General features: G+C 43.4%; 1 protein-coding gene across 2 annotated transcripts in view; it reads right to left on the reverse strand.

The window, feature by feature from the left end:
• The window catches only part of stk26 (serine/threonine protein kinase 26), a 34977-nt gene that overhangs the window by 10630 nt on the left and 2337 nt on the right, over nt 1-22010 (reverse strand). For both annotated transcript variants that reach the window (XM_083788363.1, XM_083788362.1), the window contains exons 2-6: nt 8585-8653; nt 8285-8446; nt 7348-7404; nt 6802-6910; nt 5819-5976 (exon numbers count right to left, since the gene is read on the reverse strand). In XM_083788363.1, coding sequence (XP_083644489.1) covers nt 5819-5976; nt 6802-6910; nt 7348-7404; nt 8285-8446; nt 8585-8653 — 555 coding nt within the window. The remainder of the gene's footprint in view (nt 1-5818; nt 5977-6801; nt 6911-7347; nt 7405-8284; nt 8447-8584; nt 8654-22010) is intronic.

Consider the following 22010-nt stretch of genomic DNA (forward strand, 5'->3'; position numbering starts at 1 on the left):
GAGAGAGAGAGAGAGAGAGACACACGCACACATTGGCTGGGTTTTCCAAAGAAAATTTTGGTTGCACGTAACTTGAACAGGACTGCAGCACATGCCCTCTCGGCTGCACACAGAAGCCTGCATGGCAGCCAATCGGGCACTATGTCCTTTTTTGGGAAACACGACATTATAGACATAGACAACCTAGACTAGAACACAGCCAGCGCACGTAAAGGCCTCCTGCATGAACACATTTAGAAGCAAACCCGTTTTTCCTAAAGCCTTTTTCGCAGATATGTGTGATGTGAGTGGTGACTTTCTTCATCTCATTTAAATAAAAAAATATCGTAATTAACTTAATATTTGTATCTAGAGAATTTCAGCTATCTTGCCATATTTTTTATATTCTTTTAGGATTATTTGATTACCTGTGATATTTAGGACAATTCGGCTAATATAACTCTTTTGCTGCCGTTTCGACCGCGGCCAAAATAACAGATCTACAAGCTGTCGACAGCCATGGCGCAGTGTATTAATGGTGTGTATGTCTATTTTTTTGGAAAGGCCACAAAACGCAAACATGAACCACCCGAATCTTTGTTTAATTTTGAAATTCATATAGGTTCAAACGATAGACTAGTCACTAGAGTTCTCATCGGGCCCGAAAATTAAGGCCCGGCCCTAACTGGGCCCTAACTGATCAGGCCCTAGGCCTAGAGTTTAGGCCCGACCCGGCCCTAAAACGTTGTGTTGGGTCGGGCCTGGTCGGGTTTGTGGAGAATTTGAGAACTCTACACAGAGTAAAAGTGAAACGCCAGTCAGCACCATCTTCATAATAGATAAATACAAAAACAGACAGAACAGAACTATTATTTTTATTATTCTAAACAAATTCAATATATATATATATATTTTTTCATGGAGCCCCAGGCCCGGCCCGGACCCCACGCAATGTTCTTTTGGGCCCATCGCTGAGCGCATCTGAGCGCAGACAGCAGCGCAAAACTGCAGTGGTTTTATGTGTTAACAGTTAAGCAATTGATTAATGTACTTGTCCTCATATTTCGATGAGGGCTTCAGTCCACTCATTCGACCACGTCTATCCACAGTTGCGCTGCGTAAAATATGCCCTCTCCGTCTCCAACTGTGTTTCCTCATCATTCATCCGCCACATTATTTGCTTAATTTCTTTTATCTGATGCGGGTTGCATTCACATGCAGTTAATCGAAGTCAGGTGTGCTTGGAAGCGAAGTGAAACGCATTTTTTTTTTGGCGAAGTAGAATACCGTTCTATCACACCTTCACACCTGCAAGGCGAAGCACACTTTCCGACAATCGTTTAATTCTTTTTTTTTAAGAGTGAAGAGAGCCTACCATCAGCTGTCCATTATTATTAAATTAAATTTCAGAGGCGAAGAAGGTAAATGTAGGCCTATATGAAAACACTACTGTCCCATTATGCAAGTGAATTAAATAAAATAACATTCGATTGTGGGTTAATAAATATAGGCCTATACAAGGAGGTTAAATGGGAGGCTATTGTGCAGTCAAAGTTACCAATACAAGCCAATTAATTCAGCATTCTTTTATTGACCAGTCAGGCCGGCCTGGTAGGCGTACCAGGCTGCACTTCATTTCAGCGCCTTATAAGGAAAGTTGCGTGGCACAGAAAATCTATGTTCACAGTGAAAGGGATGTGTTGTTGAAGACTGCCCCTAAGAACCACACGCCCACTCGCTACGAGTGGGCGAATGTTGTTCCCTTTCGGAAATACAGCCATTGTCTGTCGCCTCGCATCACCTGTTATTATGGTACAAAAGCATTATTCAACCCGTTCCCATAATATCGTTAATCGCAGTGGTTTTTGTAGACAATTACTAGTCAACCGAAATGTCATAATGGTGACACAGCCCTAGCAACACGGCGTACAAACTAGCTGTTGGATGAAATTGAGTCAGCCTACTGACCATATGTCCACAAACACACACACACACACCTATGCAAACAGGCACTCTCACAAGGAAACCTACAGACAGGTGCGCCGTCTGCACACGCTTACGCACTCATGCCCACACACGCTACTCTCTCTCTCTGCCACACACACACACACACACACACACACACACACACACACACACACACACACACACACACACACACACACACACACACACACACACACACACACACACACACACACACACACACACACACAACTGTTGGACTGGCAAACTCAATAGCCATATGTCAGCCTAACACAAACACACACAGTGTGTGGACAGTATCATATTACATTACAAAGCCAAGTCACCGTTTGACAGTTACAAGCCTGCTCTATTACACCCAACAGCCATATGTCAACCACCACCCACGCACGCACGCGCGCACGCACGCACTTTGAGAACCCCTGCTCAACAGCACGGATATACGGGTCCATTTGAACCTCTCTGGTCCAGATAAACAGTGAGGATGTCGGTGGTGGTGGTGGTGGTGGTACAGGTTGCTTGTAATAAAGCCAGTGGTGGTTGCGGTGTCGGTGGTGGTACAGGTTGCTTGTAATAAAGCCGGTGGTGGTTGCGGTGTCGTGGTGGTGGTGGTACAGGTTGCTTGTAATAAAGCCGGTGGTGGTTGCGGTGTCGGGGTGGTGGTGGTGGTGGTACAGGTTGCTTGTAATAAAGCCGGTGGTGGTTGCGGTGTCGGGGTGGTGGTGGTACAGGTTGCTTGTAATAAAGCCGGTGGTGGTTGCGGTGTCGGGGTGAACCCGAGGTTGACAGGAAGAAATCCCTCACGGAGAGAAAGCCTTGGGAGTCGGCACAGCACATTGAACTGCCAAACAGGGGGAAGGAATAAGAATGGTCCGACTGGACATCCATCAGGACACAGTGGCCAGGGGCATTTCCTCCCAGTGCTCTGCTCCAGCCTTTTAGCAATCAGAGGCCTCTTTTCCCACCAAAACAACTTCTTGGTGCTTTCACGGAAACCGGCCGCGGACCGGCTTGCATTTCCTCTACACCAGGTTTTAAGCAGAACCATTGTAATTGGGGCAGGAGGCATACATTAATGGTTAGAGCAGTGGTTCCTAAACGTTTTAGCCCAAGACCCAAAAGACAAATTAGACGTTTGCTCGAGACCCAAATGAGAACCACCGTCTAACTAACACAACTGTGTGTATGACACATTTGTTCAATATGCATGCACGCCCACGCGTGCGCACGCACACACAGTGCCACTTTGAAAACCAAAGCCAGTTTGGGCACTTGGGGGGTGTGGTTCACATTTTCAACACACCGACATTTGTATAATAACATGCATACATATGAGCACGTGTATGTGTGTGTGTGTGTGTGTGTTTATTTTGTGTCTCTACACCACAGGGTATAGAGACATAAGGGCGCCGAAAGAAATCACGCCCACAACTCTTCTGACTTCGGACTTCTGGTCCGGGAGAATGATGTTCTGCAGGCCAGCCCATAGAAGACCATTGAAATTAATCTGTAGTTGGCCTACTTAAAAAAGTTCACTATAATTGATTTGAATAATGACCGAAATAATAAGGTCATGAATACAAGCGGCCGAAATGACATCTCCCTTTGAGATAGGGTGAGAAGTTCAGTCACACGAGAGAGACTCGGAGTAGAGTCGCTGCTCCTTCGTCTGGAAAGGAGCCAGCTTAGGAGGTTCGGGAAATCTGGTTAGGATGCCTCTCGAGCGTCTCCCTATAGAGAGGTCCTCGACACACGTCCCACTGGGAGGAGACCCCCAGGGCAGACCAAGGATGAGATGGAGGGATTACATCGACTCACTGGCCTTGGAACGCCTCGGGATCCCTCAGGAGGACGTTAGTAAAGTTGCTCTCTGGAGAGGGAAGTCTGGAGCTCTCTGGTGGAGGCCCCGCGACACGACTACAGATAAGCGGTTGAAGATGGATGGATGGATGGTGAGTAAAAAAAACACTTAATTTTCCAGAAACAAATAGGCTATAAAACGAAACGCAAATGTCTCTGGGTATCGTAAATCTCAAGGGATGCAACCGCGACTTATATAACATCTGCTTTATATGACATTAAAAAGGTCTAATCAAACATATGGGACACTTTATTAGAACACACGCAAAAAAACCACTACAGCCTCAGTAATCAACCAGTGAAATTAGGGTATTTTGTGATGCCTCTCATAGAGATTGCATTGACAGCTGCAGTACACCGTTCTAACAGACCAGAAGCGGTCTCAATTGTGGGAGGGATTTTGTAGTCACCCGTGTGCGTCTATGTTGACATGTTTTAATATCATTCACATTCACACACGTGGCCTTTGGAAAACACACACGCCACAATGAAAGTGCACTGCCCGCATGAATCTCTACACACCAGTTGACACAGAAACCGCATCTAGGGACACATTACTTACACATACACACACACACTGTGCACAATATTTCCAAAACAATCCAGACCCGGCAGGCAAAAACACACACACACACACACACACACACACACACACACACACACAGCTTATGACCTTGCCAAAGCTCAGCCTTAAAAACACACACAGACACACACAGACACACACACACACACACACACACACACACACACACACGCATGCACGCAGGCAGACACACACGCATGCATGCACACAAGTCACAGGGAAAGCTTCTGTCTGTGCTTGTTTTGTCTGCTGCACAGAGAATGTTCCTAAACTGCACACAGTCAAACCCTTACAGGGAATGTGCCCATACACAGTCAAACCCTTACTTCTCCTGACAGGGAATGTGCCCATACACAGTCAAACCCTTACTTCTCCTGACAGGGAATGTGCCCATACACAGTCAAACCCTTACTTCTCCTGACAGGGAATGTGCCCATACACAGTCAAACCATTACTTCTCCTGACAGGGAATGTGCCCATACACAGTCAAACCCTTACTTCTCCTGACAGGGAATGTGCCCATACACAGTCAAACCATTACTTCTCCTGACAGGGAATGTGCCCATACACACAGTCAAATCCTATTACCGTACTGCTCAGTTAACTCAAAAGGACCTTTTACACAGGTCTATTTAGTGCCAGCGTTGAATTGACACTGAGAACTTTTACTGTAGGATTTGAAACAGCCAAATTAATTGGCTCATGTCATCTGTTGTCAGGCTGAGACAAACTATATTAAAAAAGGATATCAGGAAAAGAAAAAAAGGGGGTTTTAAAATAACGAAATACTGCCAAAGCGTTACTTTGTACATTTGCAGATACTTGCATGTGTCCTTATATTATCGTCCCTTTCCCCACATACTGAGACCTTGGAGTTGGGGATTTTTGGACATAGTCATGTTCAGGGTTAGGGTTAAAATGAAAACCTGGAGTTGGATTTGGGAAAAACCCACACACGGATGTAAGGGTGTTCAATAGCACTGATATTAACCCATTAAGACCTTTCTGAAAAACCTATGTTTCTATGTCAGTGGTTCTCAAACCTTTTCATGTCAAGGACCCCCAGAATGATACGAGTGGCCGCAGAACCCCATCTCAAAATATGTTGTTCCAGGGACCCCCGGAAGCAAAGATTTGACTTAAACGTGATCGCTGTGGCCTGGGCCGGCTTAGCACCTTGGCTGGTAATCCAGCATGACAGTGTATGTGTTGCGGGTTTGGGTCCCGAACCGGACTAACTTTGCTGTGTCTTCGCCCCATCTCTCTCCCCGTTTTTTCCTCTCTGCCTACTGCACTTCTATCAAAAAAGCTCAAAAAATATATATAAAAAAAGTGTGCTATACAGTATACTCAAAGATTTGCACAATTTTTCTAAAATAGCAGCTCTACAAGCTCATAGCGTGGAACTACCTTGGAGTCATAGGCAGACTGCTGGATGACCTCGGGAGCCATCCAGAACGGAGTTCCCACAAACGTCTCCCTCTTTATCTGAGTGTCCGTCAGCTGGCCGGCCACGCCGAAGTCCGCCAGCTTCACCTGACCGTGTTCCGACAGCAGCACGTTAGCAGCTGCGTGGAAAGGGGAGGAGAGGGGAGTGAGGGAGAGAGAGGGAGACAGAGTTATTATCTAAACTCTGAACAATTATGTTTAGAGCAAGAAAAAAAAGCTATTGCCAGGTAACATACAAAGAATGTTCGGTGATAGAATGGTGGGTTGGAATTTAAGATGAGAGCTTAATTTCAAAGTACATTGAGTTTGGAGTGAGTATGGAGGTGCAAATCCGTCCACACATGAATCATTTTAGGAGGGCATATAAAACTTCATATCTGGTACTTGGACGAGGAGGGGCGGTGTTGACCCATTGAGTCAACACAGCTCTGTCTCAAGTCCTAGCGTCTTTGTTGCAATACGGCCCTTCGTGGGCCTGTGGAGGTTTTATTGTTAGCTGAGATTGTTTTTATTGTTCCATTTTCGTGTTTTTCTTTAAGAAATAAGTAGATAGGCTAATGTTTTTGTAAATACTTTGTAAAAAAACAAATGTTTGGCATTCTTTTTTCTGGGTGGACAATCTTAACAGATACGAAGACCTAGCCCTAAATGACCATTACAGGTCTGTAACTCTGAGTGTACAAATGGAACCAAATGGATCCATAAGCTCCATTTGGTTCCATTTGTACACTCAAGAGTTCTCTCTTTTATTTCTTCATGAAATTACTGAAAATAAATCATTCAATTAGTTATTTAATTCATGTTTTCTTTTATTCTTTTTTTATTTGTATTTATTAATCTGTAAAACAAAGGGACCCATAAAAATGCGTGACCCACACATGGGTTCCGACCCAGTGTGTATTAGGGCAGAGCGTTCCAAACCGTAGTACACTAATATACTGTACCTTTGATGTCTCTGTGGATCTTCTTCTCAGAGTGCAGGTAGTCCAGTCCCTTCAGGATCTCCTTCAGCATGGTGGCGATCTGGAGCTCGTCGAACGGACCTGCTCTCAACTGCACGCACACACACACGCGCACACACACACACACACACACACACACCACAACAATTAGACACATGCAAAATAAAGTCTCACGATGTTTGTATGACAAAGTCCTAACGTGATTTGTGAAGCATTGTGAAAGGAGCACACAGCGGCGCTGATTCTTAAGCAACGTCTTAACTCATGTATTGCCAAGGATAACTTTTGATGACTTTCCCCCCAATGGACCCGACTGTTAAGGATGACTTTGACGATTTTTTGTTTATTTTATTGCAGACCAAAAGGTTATTTTGAGAGCAAATTTCCCTGATGTGTTTTTATTGGCGGTATGATAACTGTATATGCTGTCAGCGGAACTCGGCTCCGCCTCGTCACTTGTCGTGCCAATAATCACGGTGAAGCACACCCTCTTGTGTAATTATTGCTTAAATAAACTCTAGCACTCACCAAGTCCAGCGCCGAACCACCGCCCAAATACTCCATAATGATCCATAGTTTACTGCCCTGAGAGTGAGAGAGACAGAGAGAGGTTTTATTCTGTTAATTCATAAAGTTGCGCAAATTTATCCTAATAATCCAAAATAATCAAAGCCTATATAGCTCCCTTCTTACCAGAAATGGAAATTCAAAAATACGATATTTTAACATTTATTTCCCTGAACGGATATGACGAACACACGACAACTTATTTTCTCTGGCTTTTGGGAGGTGTAGTTCCAGACTCTACAGTATATACTAGCATTCTGAGATTCTGAAATAATTGTGTGGATTACGCAAGACTACCTCTTACTCAACATTAATAAACAGATTTCACTCCAGTTGCCAGAAGTGCTGTGCACTGGAGCAATTGTTTACCTCCTCCACTATGACCTCGCGCACACACACACACACACAAACACACACACAGTATTCTGACATGATTCATGGCAAAACGCACGCATGCACGCACACACGCATGCTCTGATTGCCAGTAAAAACAGTCCCAACAATAATTGGCACATTGTCCAGGTTAAGTGCTCTTGTAGACACTTGACTATCATCAAATACTGAAAACCAAAAGCCTTTTCCTTATTATAGATTTGACAATTGAGGCATTAACAAGGCTCACTTATCCACTGCAGCTTACACTAATCAACCGACGACAGGGTAAGTGGTCACGTCGTAAAAAGAGTGCCAAGATAAGAAGAATTTAGCCATTTATCCAGCAAATTAGAAGTTTGGATCAGAGAATGAACTCTAGTCAACAAACGGCAAGGTAAATAGTATTAGTCACTTAAGTCCAGTGCAAAGAGCACAATTTAGTGCCTCAGAGAAACTACTAGGATACCAACCAGGTACACAAATAGGTAAATAAAATCAAGTGCACACTAGCTCACACACTTACCTTGAGATAGGAACCATAATACTTGGTGATGTAGGGACTGTCGCACTGACTGAGGACTGTTATCTCCTGCTGAATGTCTTCGATCTCGTCCTCTGCCTCCTCCAAGTCGATGGTCTTAATGGCTACAACGCTCTGTGTACGATTATCTATTCCTTTAAACACCTAGGAGAAGGGAAGAGATGAGAAGGGAAGAGATCTTACTGGTAGGTACCAGTTACCGTTGCGTAATTTACCATTACAATTTAAGCATTTAGAGGACAATCTTAATCCAAAGCGATTTACAGTAATCACGTCACGTACCTCTCCAAAAGATCCTTTTCCAATTCGATCCAACTTTGTGAATAATTCCTCTGGATCAATATGTGAACTCTGGAGAGGAGAGAGGACACATGAGGACAAATTGGCAATTATAAAACATTACTCAAATACTCATTAACTGATAATGATTTACACTAAGTCATTAAAAGGTCCATTATTCCTCAACCCACAGTGACACACACACACACACACACACACACACACACACACACACACACACACACACACACACACGCACGCATGACGCAAATACACAGCCAGTAACGGATGACCCATAATATGGTCCACTGTTAAACTCTCAGATATCGATACTTGACAACATTTAGGGCACTTTTAATGACTTGATTCTCGGAAGACTAGCCGATGGGCAAATACAAATCTAAATTAGTCACCGAAAACAGTGTCCTCATTGACTTACACGGTACAGTGAGACAACTCTTAAAATCAGTCTTTTAGCACATAAACAACCGTAAACAAACAAGTACAAACAAATGTAACTGAGGATTTCTGCACTCATTGACAAATGATCTGTCAAAACATCGGTAAGCAGTGGTGTTATGACTACATACATACAGTACATACATGTGGCGAATCACTCGTTTCCGTAAACATAATTGATACAATGACTGTCAAATATTTCATCCGATAGACCGACGTCTGTGATATGATACGAGACGCATGATCAATTCCTATGCATTCTGTTCTTATACATCTTCTGGTCACGCCATGTGTCCAGTACTGTATGTGTAATTGTGTATAGTATTCTTTATGTATTAACCCATTCTGACCGGGCACCCATTTTGGTGTCAGCATCATGTTATGCTTTAGCTATTTAAAAATAGCAGATCTACAAGCTCATATCGCGCCACCGAGTGGCGCGATACGAGCTTGTAGGTCTGCTATTTTTGAAAGAATCGCATAACGACTGACATTTCTACAATCTGATCTCAGGTCAGAATGGGTTAATCAGACGAGTGTGTGTCCAGTGGAAACCTCGTATGAATCTGATCTCAGGTCAGAATGGGTTAAACTTCATAGCTTGTCGTGTGATACTATCGGTATGGTTCATGTGTTCTCCTCGCACGCGACTCAACCGAAACAACACTCACCACCCTTAGTTAGATGGACACTCTTAAAAAGGACCACAGGGTTGGTCGACCGAAATCACAACAGGTGGTCTCTAGGACTCTGCAAAAATCGATTCGGGATCGGAAACCCAAAAACCAGGGATCAGTCTCTCTCCAGTCTCCAAAGAATGTCACACTGATCTGAAACAACCCTAATAATGCACTTCCGGAAAATGTGTCTGTCGCCCGCTGTTAAAACGTACTTGGGGGCTAAATGGCTCCTTGACAAAGATTGGTTCAATCTCTCTGTATGTATTGACATATGAGCCTGAGAAGGATGTACACATCATGCGCGCGCACACACACACACACACACACACACACACACACACACACACACACACACACACACACACACACACACACACACACACACACACACACACACACACACACACACACACACACACACACACACACACACACACACACACACACACACACACACACACACACACACACACACACACACACACACACACACACACACACACACACACACACACACGTTCAGATCCCTGTCATTGAGAGCAGTAATGAGGGAACAGTTTGCAGCATTGCCATCGTTGTCTCAGCAGGCAGCCGTTTATGCAAGTCAGAACACACACACACACTGATCTAACAAATAAATAGGGAACAGGGTTTGCAGCACGCTGCATCCTTGCCTCAACAGTGGTTACACAAGCACACACACACACACACACACACTAACACACACACACACTGACAGATCTTTCCCGTTGCTCTCGGACTCGGTAGAAGTAGAGCTGTTCTCAACACACAACACACCAACACACTGACCCGCACACACGCACGCAAGCGACAGCAGGGTTTGCAAGTGTCTGTAAACACACACACACACACACACACACACACACACACACACACACACACCACAGAGTCGCCACACCCTGACAGTAAATATAGTGGTGAGTGTCTAATCATAATGCAGGCCTGGCAGAGAGAGAGAGAGCAGCATGGCAAAGAGACTGGTTGAGCGAACGAGTGAGTGAGTGAGTGAGTGAGTGAGAGAGAGAGAGTGAGTGAGTGAGTGAGAGAGAGAGAGAGAGAGAGAGTTACAAAGAGAGCACAGAAGCTACAGAGAAAGAAAAGAAGGAGGTTGAGAGGAAAAGTTTAAGAGAGGGAGGATCAGAAGTATGAGGTTTTTTATTTTATTCATGTACGTTTTGACCTTTCGTTACCCTGGGGAGGTTTCGCTGAGAACAAACTCTTCTTTTTCAATGGAACGCCCTGCGCACACACACACACACACACACACACACACCCCCCTCAGCCCAGTACAACCACAACCACTGAGCAGCTCTACTCTATTCGTTCAGAACCACGCTCAGGGGCATAGACAAATAATTGCAATTGACAATCTCGTCCAATCTCGTCCTAGGAGAAATGTGATTTCTTCTAAATCTCGTCCAATCTCGTCCTAGGAGAAATGTGATTTCTTCTAAATCTCGTCCAATCTCGTCCTAGGAGAAATGTGATTTATTCTAAATCTCGTCCAATCTCGTCCTAGGAGAAATGTGATTTCTTCTAAATCTCGTCCAATCTCGTCCTAGGAGAAATGTGATTTCTTCTAAATCTCGTCCAATCTCGTCCTAGGAGAAATGTGATTTCTTCTAAATCTCGTCCAATCTCGTCCTAGGATAAATGTGATTTCTTCTAAATCTCGTCCAATCTCGTCCTAGGAGAAATGTGATTTATTCTAAATCTCGTCCAATCTCGTCCTAGGCAGAGGAGTTAAGATGATGACACTGACTGTGTCCAATTGATCACTGGACGAAGCAGAAAAAGAAGATAAAACTCCATGCCGAGCGTTCCATACCGATTTAAACGGTAAATCTCTTCTTATTTTTGTATATATTATTATTATTTTGTCTGTTGTAGATGATGTGGAAAATAAGTGCACAGAATGTTGTCGCACTGTGGCCTCCGCCTCGACCAGAACAGCGTTTGACCCTGCCTACCTTCTTTAAGTGTACTCACTGTATGTCACACCACAACCAGGCCAAATATAGCCACCTTGTCGTTGTCACACCTGGACCCAATGAGGAAGTCCAGCATGCTGTGTACACATACGGTATTACCGTTATGATGTAATTGTTTATTGGTCAACTGTAATGATGTCATTAACATTCCCATGATAGTGGTTGACCTTTCAACCTCTTTCATCATGTCATGTCATGCCTACTCTCCACACACACACACACACACACACACACACACACACAGTTTATATGACAAAGTCCTAGCATGATATTGTGTGAAGCAAAGGAGCATAGAGTGGCGCTCAGGACACCTGAGGACATCAACCTTCTAGGAAGGCGGAATGTTTGTGTGTGCCATTTTTAACCCTGAAGCCAAAAATAGCTACTATTTTCCGTGTGTGACACAGACACGCTAACTAATCAGACAGGCATAGCTTTAAACCCAGCCCCTAAACTGAATGACCACCAAACCTAACCCCAGTGGCTGTGTGCTGCAGCGGGGCCCAGACGCTGTGGGGACCCATGAAGGAAGGGGGAGAAAAGCCAAGGGCGATCCAATTTTCTCTGCCGAAAACCTGCGTGCGTCCTCGAGTCGCATGTGTGCGTGCCCATGTGCATCTGCTCAGAGCCAAAGCGGCCCCTCCTCCTCTCCACCCGGTCTGGCAGTGAGTTGTTATTTAGTACCGACATTAGGACAAATTAAACGGCGAAGGTAGCCAATCTACATGCTGAAACGCGCTCCTCCCCTTGGGGGTCCTCGGACCCCACTTATAGAGAACCAGTGCATTACAGCAGTGACATTTGCTGTGTCCAAAGTTTCACCAGCATACAAAATGCAACTCAGCTGAGAGGGCCGATAGCCTTGACAGAGATAAGCCTTCTGCAGGGAAAAGATACACAGTGCAGACGTGGGAATGTTCTTTAGCCACTGTTTCTATTTCCTCCTCAAGACGATACCAGCAAGTACTTAAAGACAGGGTGCAGTGGCTTTTTGGGCATTTTATTTTGAAGTTTCACTCTGAAACGGAAAGCTGTGTGTTTTTGAACCAATCAGAACATTGCATCCCTTCAGGGTATGATGCTTGTTTACAAGTCACAGACAGAAGGGCAGCATTTTCGTTCAAAGGGAGTACATTTATATTTTTATGGACTTTTGATATAAAAATACACAAAGATGGAAATGTTCCCATTGTTTTGACTGTATGCCCATATGATGACCACGGATATGCTCTAATAAAAACTTATTTTTTATTTCGCTACAGTACGTCTTTAACACAAAAAGTAAAAGAGAGAAATGTATTACAGTGAGATGTGAAACAAAACTCCAGAGCCAATCTTCACAATATAATCATGAATGCAGCTTGCTGCAGCCTGAACTTTAACCCTCTGGCTTTGCCATAGTTCAAGGATTCATTCAATGTAAACACTTAACTTTGGAGCAAACACTAACGTCCCAGATTACGGTATTTGCTTTCAGTAGGTTCTAGTCACTCCCAGCAGGTAAACAGCTTAAAAACAACTAGGACTTCTACATGATGATGCCAATGTAAAACAACTGTGACCGTCTTATGCACAGTAGCCATATTGGCTCCGTAAGAAACGACGGAGGCAATATTGACGGAGCCAACTACTTTGGCTTCAAACAGACAACATCAATGTGCTTGACTTAAACCTCTCTTAAAGTCTCTCTCTTGTAGCAAAAACATATGAGTAACTCAAATGAATTGGACAGCCAGATTCCTGCTCAAATTTAGAAATGAGATCTCCTGTGTCTGAATCTAGATCGCAATCTTTATTCGATTCATTGTGCAGCACTATAGTGTAGCTAGTTCTCAAATATATATTTTTAAAAGACCCCCATAACTCTGACAGTGTACAAATGGAACCAAATGGACCCTTTTACGCACCAGTAAGCGCATGCGGCCATTTTGACATGAGGGTACCTGCCTGTACCACACTTTGAGATCCAGGTGTGTAGCAGCGTTTCCACTCAGTGAGGAAACGTGCATTATATCAGCACCCTGACTCTGTTTGACCAGAATGGAACAGAGCCTTCATTAGTATCATTGGTAAGACCTGTATCTTGCATATGGCTGCTGTGTGCGCATACTGTAGACAGAGCTCATTTTGACATGTCATCAGAAAGGGCACATTTTTGTTTTACTGAAAAGCTCGGTTTAAAACACATTTAGTGCTGGAAGTGCATCAAAATAGAAGCTCCGGGGTGCCAGAGTTGTCTGATCGCCTTTACTCTGAAAGCCATGAACCGGAAACACTTTCCTAAAAAAGTTGACTTTACAAAGTGACCTCACATCCCCGATCATCTTAATTAATTTCTTTACGCTCCAAAAAGCGTTCATATTTCGCGGGAGAGACGGATGAGGAGCAGAAATGAAGCGCCAGCATATCGATCCATTCATCACCACGGAGAGCGCCCTGGATTAGGAGATACGAGTCATTCTTTCCGCCGCGCTAACATGGGAGTCAATGACAAGCTAATAGTTAGACAGAGCGTTAGCGTACGGAAAGCGAAAAGCGAAATGCCAAAAAATAAAATATGAAAAATTCTGAATATTCTTATCTCGCCCTGTGTCACTAGGACGTCGCTAGGACGTCCACAGACGTCGTAGGCACAAATTTTTCGGAATCCTTATGACGGCCTCAGGCGTCGTATGAACTGAAACGGTTAAACAGGCTTTAACATATTCAAAACCTTTTCAAAATAATTTCATGAATAAATAGGAAAAGAAATAAGAAAAACAAAAAATATAAGTAATGAAAATAGCAAATCTACAAAGCTCACATCGTGTGGCATTTGTAGTTTGGCTATCAATAGTTTGAGTCGTGGGGACTCGGAAGACATACAATTTCTCATTTTCTCGTTTGGTCCTTGAGCTAAAAAGTTTGAAAATCAATGCACTAGACCAGTGATACTCAAACGCCGCCCGCGGGCCCCTTCTGACCCGGCCCAAAACATCTTGAAAACGGCCATTAAAATTGCAGATTTTGCAAATGAAAGACAGATGTACTGTAGACAGACCTATTTAACTACTGTATCATCAATGTTAACCACTTGGTAGCTAAAGAGACAGAAAGCTGGGTAATCTATTTCCATATATTTGTGTATTGTTTAATTAATTTAATTTAGCCATAACTATTTTCACAAATGTATTTTATGGAAAAAGTCATTTGTGTTGAATGTGGGAAGCAACTGAAAGAGAGACGTGCTCAGCTATCTATAATGTTGTTAACCCACTTCATAGCAGGCATGCAAACAGACAAGACACAGATATGTGGAAATGAAAGCATATAAAACAGAGCGTTTAAAGTATCATTAACGTTGACATTTTACCAACTGGCCCCTTGCCATTTTTGTAATGTGGCCCACATGTTAAGCTATTTGAGTATCCCTGCACTAGATAACCTGCTACAACAAAACACTATTTGTGTGTAAAAGTCACCAGGTCTGTGTTTAATGTTTAAACAAGGGATACTACAGAGACCTCTAGGGAATGTAATTTAGCTTATCGGTTACGAACCATGGAGAGTCAGTAGGTTAGGGTTTATTTATGGTCATACATACTGTACATGCCGGCTCCCTTTAAAGCGCCTTTCTGCCAAGTCTGATTACCTCTGAAACATTCACGCAATTACATAATAAATATAGATAAACCTTATTGCAGTGAGCTTTAGACATATAATTGAAGCCTCTTCAAATAAAGCATTATCGTGAATGAAATAGACATTTTATTGTTATATATTTCTGCACATTATTTTAGCTGTTATTTGTTGGACATTGAATTTAGTGTAAAGCACTCGTGTAAAAATCACATAAGTTTTATTATTAGTTATTATATTATTGCATGAATGGACTTGGCAACCAGACACATGGTGAGAATGTACTGTATAGGGTCGTTAATGTTTAATCTCACTTATCGTGGATACAATCAGCCTCCACGGCTCTCCAGGCCTGTGTGGGATCACATACGGGAAGTTACGGTAAGTGACTGCAACCGAAAGATAAACGCTGCGATAAAAGTTAATGGTTTGTGTGATGCAAAATATGCCACCCGACGCTGCTCTTGGCCTCTACAGAAGCAGTGAGGAAGGAGGGTTGTCCGCACACTGTATCTGCTCCAGTCCCGGTAAACTTTTATTGAATAACAAACAATATTTCGACCCTTCGTCAGGTCATACCCATAGACTGTAAAAAATAATATGGACAAAGCGTTTGGGTGGCCAAGAATGGGCAGTAAATTAAGCCTTTCAGATAGGGATTGGGACCATAGTCATAGCTGACGAAGACCTATGTCTATTATGTGTTAAATCAGTGGTTCTCAGAGTGGGGTGCGAGGACGCCACGGGCATCAAGGTGGGGGGTTCAGGGGGTCCCCAGCAGCAAAATGCATTCATACAGCATCAATAGCAATAGTTTTAACCTCTTTATCCATTTACTTGTTGGCAATTCAAAAATAGCAGATGCACGAGCTCACTATAAGCTAGGGCAATGGGACGAATATATCGCTAATCGTGGATTGGGCGAGTCCAATCTGCGATTATTTTTAATAGGCGATTTTATCTGCGATTTTTTATTTTACATTTTGCAAAATAATACTCTGCCTTATCGAGAATCCAACTCTTCAAATGTAGCCCACATAACTTGTACAGTCTACAGTGAAATAAAGTGAGCATACCATTCCCCTTGGAATGGTATGCCTCATTGCCTCAGCAGCATTGGGGAAGTGTGTACGTGTTATTTACGTGACGTCAGTCACTCAGTCCGGACCCATTTTAATACAGTCACACCACAATGAGAATGCACACTGCCGTCTAGTGTCTCATCACAAAAAGTGACTAGACCGAACGTAGATTAAGTGGAAGAGTACCGATGTGCTACACTGTGGGACCCCGTGAAGTTAGGGGGGCGGGGGGAGAACAGTAAGGATGAGTGAAAAAGCAGTTAGCAACAAGCTAGGCTAACAACACCACCATGGCAGCAAACATATTAAGGCTACTGTCGGCAGACGATGGTTGGTAGGAAAAGTTAGGCCTATCGCCCAAGCTTAGAGCTCACAGCGCATCACTTTGTGCCACGCTGCAAGCTTCTACAGCTGTTATTTTTGAGAATTTTGGAAACATACATATACATATATCTAAAAACCTTTAGAGATGGGCCTGTGTTAAATGGTAATATAGTTTAAGCTGGAAAGGTCACAACAGAGAGAGAGAGAGAGAGAGAGAGAGAGAGATGTTTTAGGAGGTCATTGAACTGACTGCCCTCTCGAATATGTAAACATTGGACTGCAGAGAAAAGTTGGACATGGATATGGAAACTTCCTGTGTCTGTGTTTGTGTGTGTAACAGAGAGAGAGAGACACAGAGAGATAGATAGAGCGTCTGTGTGAGTAATAGAGACAGACAGAGAGAGGTACTCAAATTTAAGATAGTCTCTTTGCATGTGTTTTTGATGTGTGTGTGTGTGTGTGTGTGTGTGTGTGGGGGGGGGGGGGGGCATTCCCTTGCGACATTCTGAACAAATCTAAACAAAACAGTCCATCGGCCCATGCATGCAAGAGGGTGTTTGTGTTGTGCGTCTGTGTCTATGCGTGTGCATGCATGTTGTGCTCTACAGGTCAAAGGTGACAGCTGCAGAGAAGGAAATAATACACAGCAAATCCCCCAGCGACAGAGCTGTTACCGTGGGAAAAAAACAACCCATCTTATCATAACCAAAACTAGCCTGCCTGTATTGATATCTGGTCTAGAGGGGCGTGTGCCGGCCGAGAACAGGTGGTGGATGCTATTGGTTCATCGATCTGAGCAACCGCCCCCCGACGCCCTCCTCCCCTCCCCTCCCCTCCCCTCCCCTCCCCTCCCCTCCACCAAATTTGGAGCAACATGCCTCTGCACCGTTATTGGTTGGGGAAATAGAGCGTTGCAGTCCCACCCCCTCGAGAGACCCGGAAAATAATACTCAGTTCATTTAACTTCATTTTCCTCATTGTGTCATGATTTGTCACAACAAGAGTTGTGACAAATCATGACACAATGTTTTGGGCTGATCAAATAATTAGAAAGAAGGGGAAAAAAAGGCAGGATACAACACTTTTTGTTTTGTTTTTCGTCTTACAAATTATTTGATCGGCCCAAAACATTGTGTTTATGTCATGATTGACTTTGTCTGCGGCGTAAACGTAACACACGCACGCACTCATGTCAGCATTTGACTTGGGAGGGTTGCCATACAATATATCAGTACAATACACCATACATAGTCACCTGGCTACCATCAGACTGCTGAATAAACGCTGAGCCCACCTGTCTCCAGGCTGTCCTGATGACTCAGGCAACGACACAGGATTATCTGTCTGTGTGTGACTGTGGGTGTACTCCTCTGCTGCAGCACTGTCACTATGTATACATATATTAACCCATTTAGGCCCGACGTCGAAATAAAAAAAATAACATCTTCTAAATCCCGTTTTCTGAAATCCCTATGATTCCATATCAGTGGTGCTCAATATTTCATGTCAAGGACCCCAAGAATTATATGTAATTGGCCTCAGACTCCCATCTGAACATATGTTGTTCCAGGGAACCCCCAGAAGCAAAGATTTGAGTTACAAACGTTCGCTCTGAAAGAAAATATGTATTCAAGATTTGCAACACATTTAAAAAAAATAGCAGACCTACAAGCTCGTAGCGCGGCACTCTGTGGCTATTTTTCAATAGCTAAAGGTATTACATAATGCTTAAAACACCAAAAGGGGTCCCCACTCCCCACCCAGAATGGGTTAAAGCTAAATAAAATATCACAAATAGCCAAAGTATATACTATAGAATAGATACTGTGTAGGGCTGAGGTGGTAAATGTATGTTGTGTGTAGTAATAATCTAAATCTACAAAGTTACTTGTATTTGCCTAAGAGTAGAAGTAATTGGAAATTGTCGAGTACAATCTTTAGTTGTTTTTTTACTTTACTGAATTGCACTACTTAGACAATTTTGAGTTATTTTTTGTACTTTACTGAATTGCACTACTGTAACTGTATTACTGTAATTAGTTACTTTCCAGTTTCCATCACTGACCACTGGTTGGTTGACTCAGATTGACTCAGCATTGACATTTTCAATCACATGGGCAGAGCAGCCTCATGCTCTTGTATATTAACTGTCCATCTTGCATTAACCAAACGCTGCGCCCTGTTAACGTTCTCGTTTATGATGTCAACGCAGCAAACCACACAGAAACTCAAGTGACCACGGCAATGGCTCAGAGGAAGTTCCACGCGGGTCACGTGACCCGTCTGCGTGCGCGGCACTCACTCACACACGGCGGCCGGAGGAGACAACAACTCATTTGACTGCCGAGACCAAGCCCAAACCTGCTATTCAGTCACTCAACAAAAGCAGCGGGGACACGAACAAAGAATTGCGCACGTCAGCTCAACAACCTGTGTGCCTCAATGGGAGCTCTAAATGACTTCAGTCGCCACGATTTATGACTGTTTAATACTGGTGTATCGGCCATACAAGGCATTTCATTCAATTTCAAATAATTTTGCTGTGGTTATAAAGAGGGGGCGCATTAAAGCTTTGTAACTTTATTTTAATGACTACATTGAAATTTTGTCCAATCTGTATGGTAAGAGTATGTTAATACGATATAACTCGTAGACAATTGGGATGGTTATATTTTGTCTCCCTGCCTTTCTATTGAGACATTTATAGCGTGTCAAAGGTCATGTCTCACCTATACACAGGATCTGACATGCATTTCCAATGGTCAATATTCAATTTATCCCCTGAGCAAGCAGGCAGGCTCTATTAGCTCAATGGTAAAAATGTCAGCACTGGCGCAGGTGACCGGGTTCAAATCCAGGGACGGTTAGCTCAACCGTCTGGGCTGCTAAGCCAGCCTGACGGCGTGCCGCGGGTTCGACACCCGATCCCGACGGCCTTTTCCGCATGTCTTCCCCCATCTCTCTCCCCATTTCCTGTCAGACTACTTTCATCCTATCAGTAAAGGCAGAAAAAGCAACAAAAAAACCTTTAAAAAAAAAGAAGAGGAATGTTGCCGTTAACATGAGACCTCATAATATAAAATAAATAATACTTTTTCATTGATCGTGATCTCAAAACTCAGCAAGATAATTCTAGATAAGCATCTTTTCCGGGTGTCATGAGTAAGTGGACTAGACTAGCACCAAGAAGCAGCAGCAGCAGCAGCAACAACAACAACAACAGCATAAACCTGATTTATTACTGGAAGCATTTAGCTATGAACAAGCAGCCGTGGCACCATGACAACAGAAGAACAAGTGATCATTAAAGACAGTACAAAATATAACTAAACCCGGAAACCACAAACCACCATGTTTTTATTATGTATTATGTGTGTTGTGTGCACAAGTACACACAACACACACACACACACACACACACACACACACACACACACACACACACAGTCTCATGACTGTTCAGTTGGATGTTTACTTCCTCAAAACCTTGTATCAAACTTCCAACAGGCCGTGACGTGAAAACTGTCACCTAATGATGCTGATACAGGCTATTATTATTTGTAAATAGCAGATCTACAAGCTCAACACACTGTGATCTGTGAGGTGTGAGCTTGTTGTCTGCAGGCTTTTGACCACTTTAGTTTCAACCTCCTGTCCCCATATTTAAGGCAATAATTTTCAGAAATCTTGAAAAAATATTCACAATTGTTCGGATTTTCTGTAACAACATGCAGTAGCAGTATTATTATTATTATCGTTCATTGGGAAAAGAAAGTGCTGCTTTGCACCCAAATAATCTGAAATAAATAATGGTCATAAAATAACCATGGTCAAAGTATCATCAGGCTGCCACTCATAAAACGCATTTATACTGCACCTTACAATGCTTTACAATGTGCATTACAATTACCCATTCACACACAGCCCTAACTGCCATGCTGTTGCCTCATTTCCTCACTAGAGTCATGACATCAATCATCCTTTCTGACCTCAGTGGGAACTAACTTCTGATTGTAGCTGACTGAGTGGGTGTTCTACACTGTTTGGTGAGAGAAGAAAGACCCCCATCATGACCTGCTGTCCTGGCTAAACATCTTGCTAGTTTATTGATTTAGCGTAATTTATTAGCTTGGTTCTTGTTGATATGAAGTCTCAACCCCCAGCCATGACCTGCTGTGACCTTTAAACGTAACACGCACACACGCACGCACAAGCATGCGCACATGCACGCACACACCCCTGTTAACTCTGCTGGCAAACTACTGGCTTGAAAATCTGTACGACCAATGATTGTCGTTTCAACACGATGACGTCAAACAACAGCACCGGAACAAACGTCAACAAACATGGCGGTCCATGTTCAAAGGGTATGAAACCATAGGCTGATACCACATAACATGACAGGCTGCATAACTGTAAGCAAAACAGCTGCAGCTAATCAGAATTAATAATGGGGCTGTGTTAGATTTGAGGTGTGTCATGCTTGCTCATTGGCATGCCCTTGGCTCTGGACACACCTATGAAAATACAACAACACACCCATTATTATTAATTTATTTGGTGCCACTTACTAGTCTGCCATGTTTTTCTGCCTGAACTGGAAAACAAACTATAAAATCAGTATGGGGGCCTGGGCCGTGGCTCAGCGATCCAGGCACCTCGGCTGGCAGTGTGCCGCGGGTTCGACTCCCGATCCCAACGGCCTTCACTGCATGTCACCCCCCCATCTCTCTCCCCATTTCCTGTCAGCCCACTATCTGTCCCTCTATTAAAAATATATAAAATAAAAGCGAAAGCCACAAAAAAAAAAAGTATAAAAAAAGAAAAAATCAGTATGGGATTTCATGCCCGCATTGCTCAGGGCAAATTAGAAACGGACAGGCAAGTGAAACCTATACAGACATGCCCGAGTGGGCAAATACCAATTGAGTAGATTGGAGAAGCACTTAGGTGCAGTGCAGGTACAACAAAATAAAACCTTTAAGGTTGGACTCTGGACAGTACATACAATATTTCACAGTATATCTGCTATCTGACAGTAGCCTATTCATCATGTGCAGCTGTGCGGCTCATTGAAGCTTGTCAGAGCCTGTCTTTAGGGCGATATCATAACACAGTCACGTGGACAGCGGACAGACGGTGTTGTCAGTCCATTGATCTGGATGTCTGGCATTTGACTAGAGGTCGTCAGTTCATGCTTTGAGCCACAGGCACAGGTATCAAACGACAGCATCTAGCGCTGCCACGGTTATGA

This window comes from Protomyctophum parallelum (genome assembly GCF_964188405.1).
Source record: "Protomyctophum parallelum genome assembly, chromosome: 18".
In the NCBI taxonomy this organism is placed as follows: domain Eukaryota; kingdom Metazoa; phylum Chordata; class Actinopteri; order Myctophiformes; family Myctophidae; genus Protomyctophum; species Protomyctophum parallelum.